We start from the raw sequence: 12,533 nt of genomic DNA, 5'->3' as shown, positions 1-12,533 counted from the left end.
GCCCTACCCTCACTCTGGTCATCCTCTTGTTCCTCACATAAGTGTAGAAGGCTTTGGGATTTTCCTTAATCCTACCCGCCAAGACTTTTTCATGTCCCCTTCTAGCTCTCCTAAGTCCATTCTTCAGTTCCTTCCTGGCTACCTTGTAACCCTCTAGAGCCCTGTCTGATCCTTGCTTCCTCAACCTTAAGTAAGCTTCCTTCTTCCTCTTCACTAGCTGTTCCACATCTCTTGTCATCCAAGGTTCCTTCACCCTCCCATCCCTTCCTTGCCTCATCGGGACAAACCTATCCAGCAGTCGCAGCAAGTGCTCCCTAAACAACCTCCACATTTCTGTCGTGCATTTCCCTGAGAACATCTGTTCCCAATTTATGCTCCCCAGTTCCTGCCTAATAGCATTGTAATTCCCCCTTCCTCAATTAAATATTTTCCCATCCCGTCTGCTCCTGTCCCTCTCCATGACTATAGTAAAGGTCAGGGAGTTGTGATCACTATCACCGAAATGCTCTCCCACCGAGAGATCTGCCACCTGGCCTGGTTCGTTGCCAAGCACCAAGTCCAACATAGCCTCCCCTCTAGTCGGCCTATCTACATATTGAGTCAGGAAACCTTCCTGGACACACCTGACAAAAACTGCTCCATCCAAACTATTTGCACTAAGGAGGTTCCAATCAATATTAGGGAAGTTGAAGTCACCCATGCCAACAACCCTGTTACTTCTGCACCTTTCCAAAATCTGCCTCCCAATCTGTTCCTCCGTGTCTCTGTTGCTATTGGGGGGTCTATAGAAAACTCCCAATAAAGTGACTGCTCCTTTCCTGTTTCTGACTTCCACCCATAATGACTCAGTAGACAAACCCTCCTCTTATACTTCCTGTTAGAATGGTGAAAACCAAGAAATCACTTAAGAAATAGACAGCTGCAGCATTGGGGGAACTGAAAACTTCTTTGTGTGGATGAACCATATGGGCTGAAGGGCCTTACCCATCCATAATTGTCTTGTGAGCTTGTGTAAATCTGTTGGGTTTTGCCACATTAGCAGCTGAATTTTGTTCAGCTCCCAGTGTCGGGCTCCATGGCGTGGGGGGGGGGGGGTTGCTGAAAGATCGCATCAGCAACAGCCCGCCACAGAGCCTGATGCTGGGATTGCCGGCCCCGTTCTTCCTGGAGGCGGTGAGGATCCATGGTGGTCCCCCACCGCCCCGCTGCTTGGCGCAGGGATCCGACTTCAAATATTTAAATAAACTCTATGCGTACATTCAAATCCAATTCTCCACGATCTTACCATCGGATCTGGATCTTCAGTGCGACGGACGGCACTCACGCGCCTTCACTTTCCCGTCCAAGGAAAGTTGACACAACCGAGGGGGGGGGGTGGGGGGGGGGATCAGAGCATTTTTAGTGTAGTGGGAGGCGGGGGGAAAATGGGGTCAACTCTGCATTTTTAGTGTGGGGGAGAAGGGGTCAACTCTGCAATTTCAGTGTCTTGTGGGGGACAGGTCAAACATTTATTTTTAGTGCAGTGGGGGGGGGGGGGGTGGGGCAACTCTGCATTCTCTGAGCAGGGCTGGCAGCCCTTTAAAAATAGCACCAGTGCCTGGGCAGAGACAGCTGATGCTGTTCACAGTGTCCCCGAGTCCGCCCCCACCACGTGATTTGGAGGACGGCTGCTGTATGTATTTAAATGAGTCGCCGCGCTCAAAATCGCGGCGTGAGGGCTGCTATTTCTTTCCTGGCAGCTGAAAAATAAAATCTAGCCTTTGGAGTGTATCATTTGCAGAAACATCACTCTGTCAACCCACTAGATGGAGCTCTCACGCCATTGATTCTAAACGATTAACCATCATAAAATTGTTGAAAGTATTTACAGTCATAGAGTTATACAGCACAGAAACCGGCCCTTCGGCCCATCGTGTCTGTGCCGGCCATCAAGCACCTATCTATTCTAATCCCATTTTCCAGCACTTGGCCCATAGCATTGTATGCTATGGCGTTTCAAGTGCTCATCTAAATACTTCATAAATGTTGTGCAGGTTCCTGCCTCGACCGCCCCTTCATTTGTGTACAACTTTATTTCATCTGTCAATTGCAAATTTAATTTTAAATAGATACTTCAAAATTGTAATCCTTGAGAAAAGGGCAGCACAGTGGCGCAGTGGTTAGCATTGCAGCCTCACAGCTCCAGTGACCCAGGTTTGATTCTGGGTACTGCCTGTGCAGAGTTTGCAAGTTCTCCCTGTGACTGCATGGGTTTTCGCCGGGTGCTCCAGTTTCCTCCTACAGCCAGGTTGATAGGTAAATTAGCCATTATAAATTGCCCCTAGTATAGGAAGGTGGGGATGTGAGGGTAATGGGATTAATGTAGGATTAGTATAAATGGGTGGTTGATGGTCAACACAGACTCGAAGGGCTGAAGGGCCTGTTTCAGTGCTGTATCTCTAAATAAATAAAGGAGTTATAAAGTTGAAATCCCTTCCTTATTGAACATAATTATTTTTAGCAAGATAGATCCTTTTTCTTCTGGTAAACTGGTCACCACTCCTACTATATCCTCCGGCTTGCCATTGATTTTTTGACTGATTATCCCTCTGTGAGGGATCTTGGTAGAATTTTCTACCAAGGTGCTATATGAATGCAAGTCATTCTTGTTGGCATTGAAGGAAGGAGAAAGGATTGCCGAAGGTGTGAGGAACACCTTCTCTTCCAGTGCAAGATTGGCAATTGGCATGGAGCATCGGATAGAGAGAAAAAACCCAACAAAGGATGTTGCACAATATGTATAAAGATAATATTTATATGAGGTCAAAAATTTGGATACTTCCTGTATAAAATTAGGTTAATATAAGAGGACAATAATGTACAGTGAAATTCTTTTAGAATAATTTTTTTCTACATACGATCAATATCTCATACTTGTCTTTACAATTTACAAAGATTTATATCTTGTAATGTGACACTTTGTCATAGACTGTTCTGGTGGTAGAACCTTGTTAAATCAGGGATGCAGTTAATTACTTGCTGAATATCTCACTTCAGCATGAATTATTTTTGCCTAACAATTAGTTTGGTATTAAAATGTGTGTATGAAATGTATAGCTCTGCAATGGCTTTGGCCCAGATTTTTCTGGAGTTGGTTTTAACATTTTTTGCCCACAAAGTTGCTGGAAGTGCAAGCTGATAATGGCACAGCACAGTGTATCCGGGACCTTGGTGAACAACAGGGCAAATAGTGTATCTCCTTTAAAAGGGCACTTGCACTTTTAATTATTAGACTTAACTTACTGCAGCAGTTTTAATGGGCAGTTAATACGAAAATGCAGAAGCTTCATGAAACCCACAGGGAGGTTGAGGACAAGATTGTTTTTACAAAGTGGTGCAACTCAGCCAGAAACCTGAAGTGATTTGCAATTCACGGGGTATCTCTCCATTGCCACAAGTTGCTGGCTGATTTGTACGGTGTGTGCCATTCACATGCTGTTAATTTTCCAGCAAAATCTGGGCCTTTTAGCAGGCATGTAAAAGCTTCCAAAATTCTTTTGTAATCATCCAGTAGGAGATGTAATTTAAGCTGACCAAATTCTTCACATCTCAAAATTGTACTCCTCAAATCATCACATTGGAAATATTGCAACAATGGAAAATGTATGTCAAACTTGTACCTAATTGGCACATACCATTTTCATAGAACACAAACAAATCACAAATGAATGGATCCTGAACATAGAATAAGTAGTTAAAACTATCAATCAAGCATTTTAAAAACTGCCAAACAAATTTTGCATTTGGCAAACAGCTACCAATTATAAGAACCAGAATTTGAACCAATTAATTTACTATAAATATTTTTTAAAAAACCTTTTTGCCGCCATCTTCCTCCTCACTAGTCTAAGGAAGTGGTACTAAAATAAGGTTTCTAAAATGATAAAAATACAGGCAAAAAAAAAAAATTCACAAAAAACAATTGAGCTGACCAACAGAGTTGAGTTTTGTGTGTTTGAAATGTCTGAAACAACATTTTTTGTGGGAGACCGGTTCCTCTCGAAGCAGCCGAGAACTTAAGTTCAGGGGCATTTCCAGAACTGTCACTCTATCAGCAGAATCAAGAAGCCAGATAGGAGACCACAACTCTCACGTGACACAGTGTCACGTTTTTGAAAGCAATTCGTGCACTGCAACTTCCAGAATGTAATTAATGCTGCCTCTTTTCTGAGTCCAAGGAATAATGCCACATTTTGGGGTGAGAGGGTGTATATCACACTATTCTTTATGATTTGTGATAAATGTGCCAGAACTTACAGTTTTTAAATCATACATCCCCTCCAACAATGGAAAAGGCCTGAGCGCTGGCAGCACTAAAAACTACAAAGCTATTATAAAGACTGTGAAGGTCACTTTTTATAAACATTAAAATATCAAAACAAAGCAAAATATGAACCTGTGAAACTTATCTGGGTAAATTGTGTCGGTAAAATATAATTAACTGTATTAAAGTGCTTGTTAATTTGTGCAGCCTCCCTAACAGCACTGTGGATGTCCCTACACCACCACTTTCTCAATGGCAATTAAGAATGGGCAATAAAGCTGTTGTTGCCAGTGACACCCACATCCCATGAACGAATAAAAAAAAAAGGTGCCAACAACACAATGCATACACATTGTAGTTGTGGCATATGAGGGGAACAAATTTATTCATTTACCTATAATGGTGAAGGAAACAATATGTTTCAATTTAGAAACACTTTTATTCGTGAGCAATACCATGTGAGATCCATTCATATAAAACTTTGAAAGTCCTTTCAATGACTATGTACACCCTCACCTACCCCCAAGGGAAGGTAGATCTAAACATTTTGGGGGATTGGTCATTCATGGCTCTAATGAATTCTAAAACCACAAGTATCCACTGTTAGACAAGTAAATTTAAACATGCATACTGTACATCATTGAAAAATACTCTCTGTCTTTCAGACATAATTGAAATGTTAGAATATAAGAAATAGGAGGAGGACTAGGTCATTTGGGAATGGCCTAGTCCTGTTCCTGGGAATTGTTAACTCTTTTCCAGCCAGCTATGTTGCTATCGCCATGTCACCACATAAATTAAAGCCTGATTCTAGAAACTGTGACAAAGACTTCAGTTTACAAAATGATTCAATGCATTTAGAAGTGGTCTATGCGTTTGGAATGTTCTGCATGTACAAATAAGCTGGCAACCCCTGTGGGACTTTATATAAATTTATTCTGGATTTGACTGATGGTGATAGTTGAGACAGACTAAAGAAGATAACACCCTGCTGTGCCCTGTGTGATACTTGTGGATCTGCTCCACATGTTAAGAAAGCCCAGTTTAAATTATAAATGAACATGGCAATAGAGCCTGGTAACAAAGCTGCCCAGCCACTGACCTTTTTTTCCCCGTTGCAGATACCTCATTATAGATTGATATGTTTCGAACAACTTATGTTTACTGCTTATAAAATCCTCTGTGTTTCCATTCACCCATTAGCCCTGTGCTTACTGAACCACATTGCCTCCCAGTTAAGCAAAACCTCAAATTTAAAATTCTCATCCTTGTTTTTAAATCCCTCTATGGCCTCGCCCCTCCCTATTTCTGTAATCTCCTCCGGCCCCACAACCCTCCGAGATATTTGCGCTGCTCCAATTCTGGCCTCTTGCATGTGCCCAATTTTAATCACTCCACTATTGGTGGCCGTGCCTTCAGCTGCCTGGACCCTAAGCTCTGGAATTCCCTCCTTAGACCTCTCGGCCTCTCTAACTCTTTTTCCTCCTTTAAGATGCTCCTTAAAAGCTACGTCTTTCACCAAGCTTTTGGTCACCAGCTCTAATATTTCCTTACCTGGCTAGGTGTCAAATTTTGTTTTATAAAGCTCCTGTGAAGGGCCTTGAGATGTTATACTAGCTTATTGACGTTACGTAAATATAAGTTGTTGAGTTGATCTCAGTCTGACTTTACTTCACCAACAAGTCAGCATATAATAAAATGATAGCTAAATATATGTGAGATCTATAAGGTTACAATGCTACTATAAAACAAACAAATTTCGACTTTGAGAAACAGCTTCTTTCTTTAAGCTCCAATGTGTCTTAAAGCTAGACCGTGAAGACATGTTTGCTTGTAAACTGATGAGTGAAATGGAATTTTGCCCCTAAATCCGTGAATTTAGGAACAGTTGGTTACTTTTCCCAAAAACTTTAAACCTGGGTTAGTTGGCCACACCACAGCACAAACTTCCACAATTTCCTTTTGAACTTTCATGCTAATTTGAAAAAAGTTGACTGATGATGTGAGCACATCACCACTGATCCTAGTAGTGTGCCGATTCTCTTAACATAACTGGGCAACAATTCTTTCAAGGCACTTTCTCAGCTGACAGTGTCTCCTGTTAAAATTGCTGATTTGTAAGGAATTCCCAAGGGTGTTTGTTGGAGAAAGAGTTAACAATTCCCACAGACCACCGATTGGTCCTCTCAGTGGAAAATTGTGATTGGTTCTCACCCAACACAGGGGAGCTGATTGGTTCAGGCTGACTGAGAGACAATTGGCTCTCTCCGCCAGGTTCTGAAGCATCAACTTCATTCAAAGTTTTTTTTTACGATCCAACTGTGTATCTTTTGTCTGGCAGCTGGGAGCTGTGCTTTGTTGACAGCTCTGCTGATTTCCAGAGTCACTTACTCCAGGCAAATTCTCGGATCTGTTTGCTCGTTGTGGCATTTTATCTATTCGACTTGTGGGGGGAAAAGTTAGAAAACAAGCACAAAAGTTAAGGAAAAGGGGAAAAGATAACTTTCTAACCAAAACAAAAGAGTTGTAAATCTATATAACCAGCGAAGACAGCATGATCTTTTTACCGGTGATAATTCTAATTGTTACAGGTTATAAATTAACCCCAGTTTTAACATGTCAGTTCCCCAGCGACTGGAGACCCATGAGTGAAGGCTGCAGGGCTGAATTGGCTGAGATCATAGTTTATGCCAGAGTGCTGGCTATCCACCAGGACATGTACAGTGTGTATAACTACCTGCCGTGGCAGTACGAGACCAGCCTGTTCTACTCGGCGGAGATTGAGATGCTTTGTGACCAAGCGTGGGGAAGCATGCTGGAGGTACCTGGCGGATCCCGTCTCAACCTCACCGGACTCGGCTACTTCTCCTGTCAGTCTCACACCGTCATGGAGAACAACAGCTACTTCTTCTTCCTCAGGTAAAAACACAAACATAAACACAGCGGCGACACCACACACACAGCAAAAGAAATATTTCTGATCTGAAATTGATTTTTATTTTCTAACTGAAACGGTTCAATTAAGAAGACACTTCGAGTTCTTCAATCTTGACTTGAATTAGTATAAAGATTTTTTTTAAAGATGACATGCGAATATCAAGTTGTTAAAACAACTATAAACTTTAAGTTGTTGCTGCAATGTAACTTACAAATGTTATTTCAAAAACTAAAGCAGGCGGATGTGACTTATGCAATTTTGTCTTTCTCTTTTCCAGTCTATTTTAAAAGGTTGCTGACCTTTTAGTTTTCAATTCTGGTGAAAAGTATCCAGCCCGAGCATTACCTTGTCTTTTCTCTTAACAGATGCTGGTTGACCTGATGTGTATGCCAGAATTTACTGTTTTTGTTTCAGACTTCTCCATTTCAAAAAAAAAACTAAATGCTCCATGCAAAAGTCAGTGTGATCTCCTTAAAAGATCCTCAAGCATATGAATGGTTAGCAATCCTGCCTCTCAAACAGATGGCCTGCTAAACAGATCACCTATTTGCCTTTTAGGGAGACCTTTCATAGAATGATGCAGCACAGAAGGAGGCCATTCAGCCCATTGGAAGAGCTCTCCCCTGCTTTTTCCCCATAGCCCTGTAAATTTTTCCCTTGAAGTATTTAGCCAATTCTCTTTTGAAAGTTATGATCGAATTTGTTTCCACCACATTATCAGGCAGTGCATTCCAGATCACAACATCTTGCTGCGTAAATTGCCAATCACCTTAAATCTGTGCCCTCTGGTTAATGACCCTTCTGCCAATTAAAACAGTTTCTCCTTATTTACTCTTATTAAAACCATTCATGATTCTGAACACCTCTATCAAATCTCCTGCTAACATTCCTGGTTTTAAGGAGAACAATCCCAGCTTCTCCAGTCTTTCCACATAACTTCAAGTCCCTCATCCCTGGTACCATTCTAGTAAATCTCCTGTCCTCCCTCTTTAAGGCCTTGACATCTTTCCTAAAGTGTGGTGTCCAGCATTGAACACAATGCTCCAGCTGGGGCCTAACCAGTGTTTTGTAATGGTTTAGCATAACTTCCTTACTTTTGGACTCTATTCTCTATTCATAAAGCCAAGGATCCGATAACAGCTGTCTCAACTTGTCCTGCCACATTCAAAGACTTGTGTACATACACCCCCAGGTCTCTCTGCATCCCCTTTAAAATTGTGCCATTTAGCTTATATTTCCTGTTTTTATTCTTCCTACCAAAATGTATCAATTCACTTCACACTTCTGTCTTAAATTTCATCTGCCATGTGTCTGCCCGTTTCACTAGTCTGTCTATATCCTCCTGAAGTCTGTTACTGTCCTTCTCATTACATATGAACATATGAACTAGGAGCAGGAGTAGGCCATTCAGCCACTCAAGCCTGCTCCGCCATTCTATAAGATCATGGCTGATCTGTTTTTTGACTCAACTCCACTTTCCTGCCTACCTCTGAATCCCTTTGACTCTGTTGTTTGTCAAGGATCTGTCTACCTCTGCCTTAAAAACATTCAATGACCCTGCTTCCACTGCTCTCCAGGAAAGAGAGTTCCATAGACTCATGACCCTCTGAGAGAAACAATTTCTCCTCATCTCTGCTGAAATGGGAGGCACCTTATTTTTTTATCTGTGCTCCCTAGTTTTAGTCTTTCCCATAAGGGCAGCATCCAGCCTGTCAAGTCCCCTTCAGGATCTTATATGTTTCAATAAGATCACTTCTCATCCTTCTATACTCCAATAAATATAGACCCAACCTTTCCAACCTTTCCTCATAAGATAACCCTCTTATCCCAGGAATCAGTCAAATGAACCTTCTTCCTAATTGCTTCCGGTGCAATTATATCCTTCCTTAAATAAGGAAACCAAAACTTTACATAATACTCTCAATGTGGTCTCACCAATGCTCTGTACTGTAGCAAAACATCTTCACTTTTATATTCCATTCCCCTGGCAATAAATGATAACATCGCATTTGCCGCCTTAATCACTTGCTGTACCTGCATACTAACTTTTTTTGTTTTGTGTACTGGGACACCCAGATCTCTCTGCATCTCAGAGTTCTGCAATCTCTCTCCAATTAAATAATATGTTGCTTTTCTATTTTTCAAGCAAATTGGACAAGTTCACACTTTCCCACATTATAATCTATCTGCCAAATATTTTCCCACACTTAACCTATCTATATTCCTTTGCAGATTCCTTATGTCCTCTTCACAACTTATTCTCCTACATATCTTTGTGTCATTAGCAAATTTAGCAACCATACATTCTGTCCCTTCATCCAAGTCATTGATATAGATTGTAAATAGTTGAGGCCCCAGCACTGATCCCTGTGGCACTCCACTAGTTAGAGCTTGCCAACCTGAAAATGACCCATTTATGCCTACTGTCTGTTTCCCGTTGGCTGACCAATCCTCTATCCATGCTAATATGTTACTCCCTTTACCATGGGCTCTTATTTTGTTTAGTGACCTTTGATGTAGCACCTTGTCAAATGCCTTCTGGAAATCCAAGTACACCACATCCACAGGTTCCCCATTATCCACGTTGCTTGTTACTTCCTCATTGTTTACTACATTTCTGGGTTTTGCGTCATCTGCATACTTTGAAATTCTGCCCAGTATACTGAAGTACAGGTCATTAATATATATCCACTGGGATACACCACAGTATACCTCCCTCCAGTCTGAAAAACAACCATTGACCACGACTCTGCATTCTGTCCCTAGTCCAGTTTTTGGTAATTTTTGTAAATGTTATATTCCTAATTTATTCCACAAAGCAATTTTCCTGATATGAAGTATTGTTATGTTTAACTATTGTAAAAACTTTAAAAAATAATTGTTATTTGATAAAATTTTGTTTTTCAAATGTCAAAAACTGGCACAAATTAATTGGGACATGAGTTAGGAATTAAAAAAATTAACCTTTCTAGTTCACTCTTCGCACTTTGAGTAAAACATTTAATTTTTGTTTAATTTTTACTTTTATATATTTACAATCAAATAGGTAGTGTATACTCTTTATACCTATAGTGAACTGCCTTACCTTTTCAATTAAAATCTATAATTACTGATTGTCTGTGATTGAGGCATTCAGTACAGTCATATTCTACTGTGCACCATCCCTAATTGGGTTGTTTAGATTTTTTCTGCAGAAACCTGCTGACATCATTATGATTAAAAAAATACACTGACATTCAGGAAAGGCAGAGGAGGCAATGCCTGACTTATCATGGCCCGCATCCTGAATACAAGATGCCAGATAAGATAGTAGGTGGCGGGAAATGAGTTAAAAAGCAGTAATTCAATCAAAAGGCTTGGGTGACAACATAATCTGCCAAAAGTAATGCTGAAATAGTTTATGAATGTTGGTAGCTCTGCAAGATCAAATTACGTCCTTAAACTCATTCCCTGTCAGCCTTTTGTTATTTGTTGTTCTATAGCCTTTTTAAAATTCATTATACATATTTGTTCTTGCTGTTGTCTGTCCCTGCTTTCTCTGAGAGCATTAAGAGTCAACCATGCATGATTGACTGGAGCCACATATAGTCAAGACCTGGTGAAGATGGTCGGCTCCCTCTCCTGAGGAACATTAATGAACCACTTGTGTTTTTATGACAATCCAGCAAGTTTCAAAGTCATTTCTTGATGTTAGCCCACAAATGACCAGATGTATGGAATTCAGTTTCCCAGCTTTTCACAGTCGATTTGAACTCGTTGCCTCTGTCCAGTACCATGACAACCAGGTTAAAATATTTAATTTTCTTTCCCCATAAGTAGCAGGTAAAATACAGTCAGTACAATAAAAATGAAAGGCAAAAAACAAGGTAGCATTAGGATCTAAATACTTATGCTATCATATAAGTCAAACTTTAGTAAAACCAGCAGACTACATTAGGCAGTAAATTTATGGAAATATGTCATTAAAAATCTTGTGTTAGGCATGCACTTCCTGTTCACAAACTTGACTGCCCATTAACATAATTTTTCGCTGTTCTTTTCTGTCAGTATTTAGGTTTATGAATTGCTATATCAATATTTCCCATTCAGTTCCTCAATGATCAACTGTTTTTCAGGCTCTGGTCACTATGGCTATGTTAATGGAATTTCTGAAGTCTCTGTTCCAAATCATAGAGTCATAGAGAGATACAGCACTGAAACAGGCCCTTCAGCCCACCAAGTCTGTGCTGACCATCCACCAAGTCTGTGCCGACCATCAACCACCCAAACAGTTGCCATCTTTTGCATAAAAGTTTACATTGATTAATTAACAATGGGCAATGCCATTCATCAAAGTTGTTTCAACTATTCTGCTTAGAAAATCCAGAAAAAAAGTTTAAATGAAAAATTATGAAATATGCTTTAATTTAGTTTAATTTCATGAAAGAACAACTGGAAATAAATTTGTCGTTGCTTTTTCAGTGGCGATCGGCATCTCGGTAGCAACACTGGCTCAGCTTTGGATTTGGGATTTTAATGTAGCTCTTCATGGGAGAGGATTAAAGGGAATTTCTGTGTCTCTCTTTTTTTGATTACACTTCTGTGAAGCACCTAGGGGCATTTTTCTATGTTAATGGTGCTATATAAATGCAATTTGTTGTTGTTATACAATAATCTTGCATGAAGGCAGTGCCTATTTTATCTTCAGATTTATATTTTAAAATATTCTTTGTTGCGTTACTGTTTCATCACAGGGTGAAACATGTATTGCTACCACAATATTCTGGGATGTTACTGTAGATCTCGATCTATTTGAATATTAATGTTGAAAAACTGCTATTTTAATTGTTTTGCAGGATGGATGACAATTATAACATAATTCCTCATGGAGTTAATTTTCAGGATGCTATTTTTCCAGACACAACTGAGAATATGAAGATGTTTTCCAGTCTCTTCCAGTTCTCTAATTGCACTCAAGGGCAACAGCTTCAAACTTACACCGCTGACTGGGAAATCCAAGAGGATCACAGGGTAAGGTTGCCATCTGCTGGTCATCTCCATGGAGCATTTCGGCACTATGGATTTTAATAGTAAAATAAAATTTCTAAATTATTATTATTGGTTGGAAGCCAACTCTTCATAGTGCCTCATTTTAACATTCTCAGCTATAAATCTAATGAATACTTGTGTTTCTTAGTGGCAATGATTGAATGTGAAAGGATTTAAAGTAGATCAAAACAGGATATCATTTATGAGTACTAAAAATAAATTGGTTCAATACGACATTCCTTCCTTTCCTATCATTCCTGGTTA

The 12,533-nt window shown here is 40.1% G+C and overlaps 1 protein-coding gene across 1 annotated transcript in view; it reads left to right on the top strand.

Annotated features, from left to right (window-relative positions):
* The first annotated feature begins 6,609 nt into the window (after nt 1-6,609).
* Nucleotides 6,610-12,533, top strand: part of ccdc3a (coiled-coil domain containing 3a) — an 80,440-nt gene continuing 74,516 nt past the window's right edge. Inside the window, exons 1-2 of the mRNA XM_068059794.1 lie at nt 6,610-7,222; nt 12,077-12,251. Coding sequence (XP_067915895.1) covers nt 6,858-7,222; nt 12,077-12,251 — 540 coding nt within the window. The 5' untranslated portion in view covers nt 6,610-6,857. The remainder of the gene's footprint in view (nt 7,223-12,076; nt 12,252-12,533) is intronic.

The sequence above is a fragment of the Heterodontus francisci genome, chromosome 27 (genome assembly GCF_036365525.1).
Source record: "Heterodontus francisci isolate sHetFra1 chromosome 27, sHetFra1.hap1, whole genome shotgun sequence".
Taxonomy (NCBI): domain Eukaryota; kingdom Metazoa; phylum Chordata; class Chondrichthyes; order Heterodontiformes; family Heterodontidae; genus Heterodontus; species Heterodontus francisci.
Note: the sequence above shows the minus strand (reverse complement) of the source record. Positions and strands in the feature narration are given on the sequence as shown.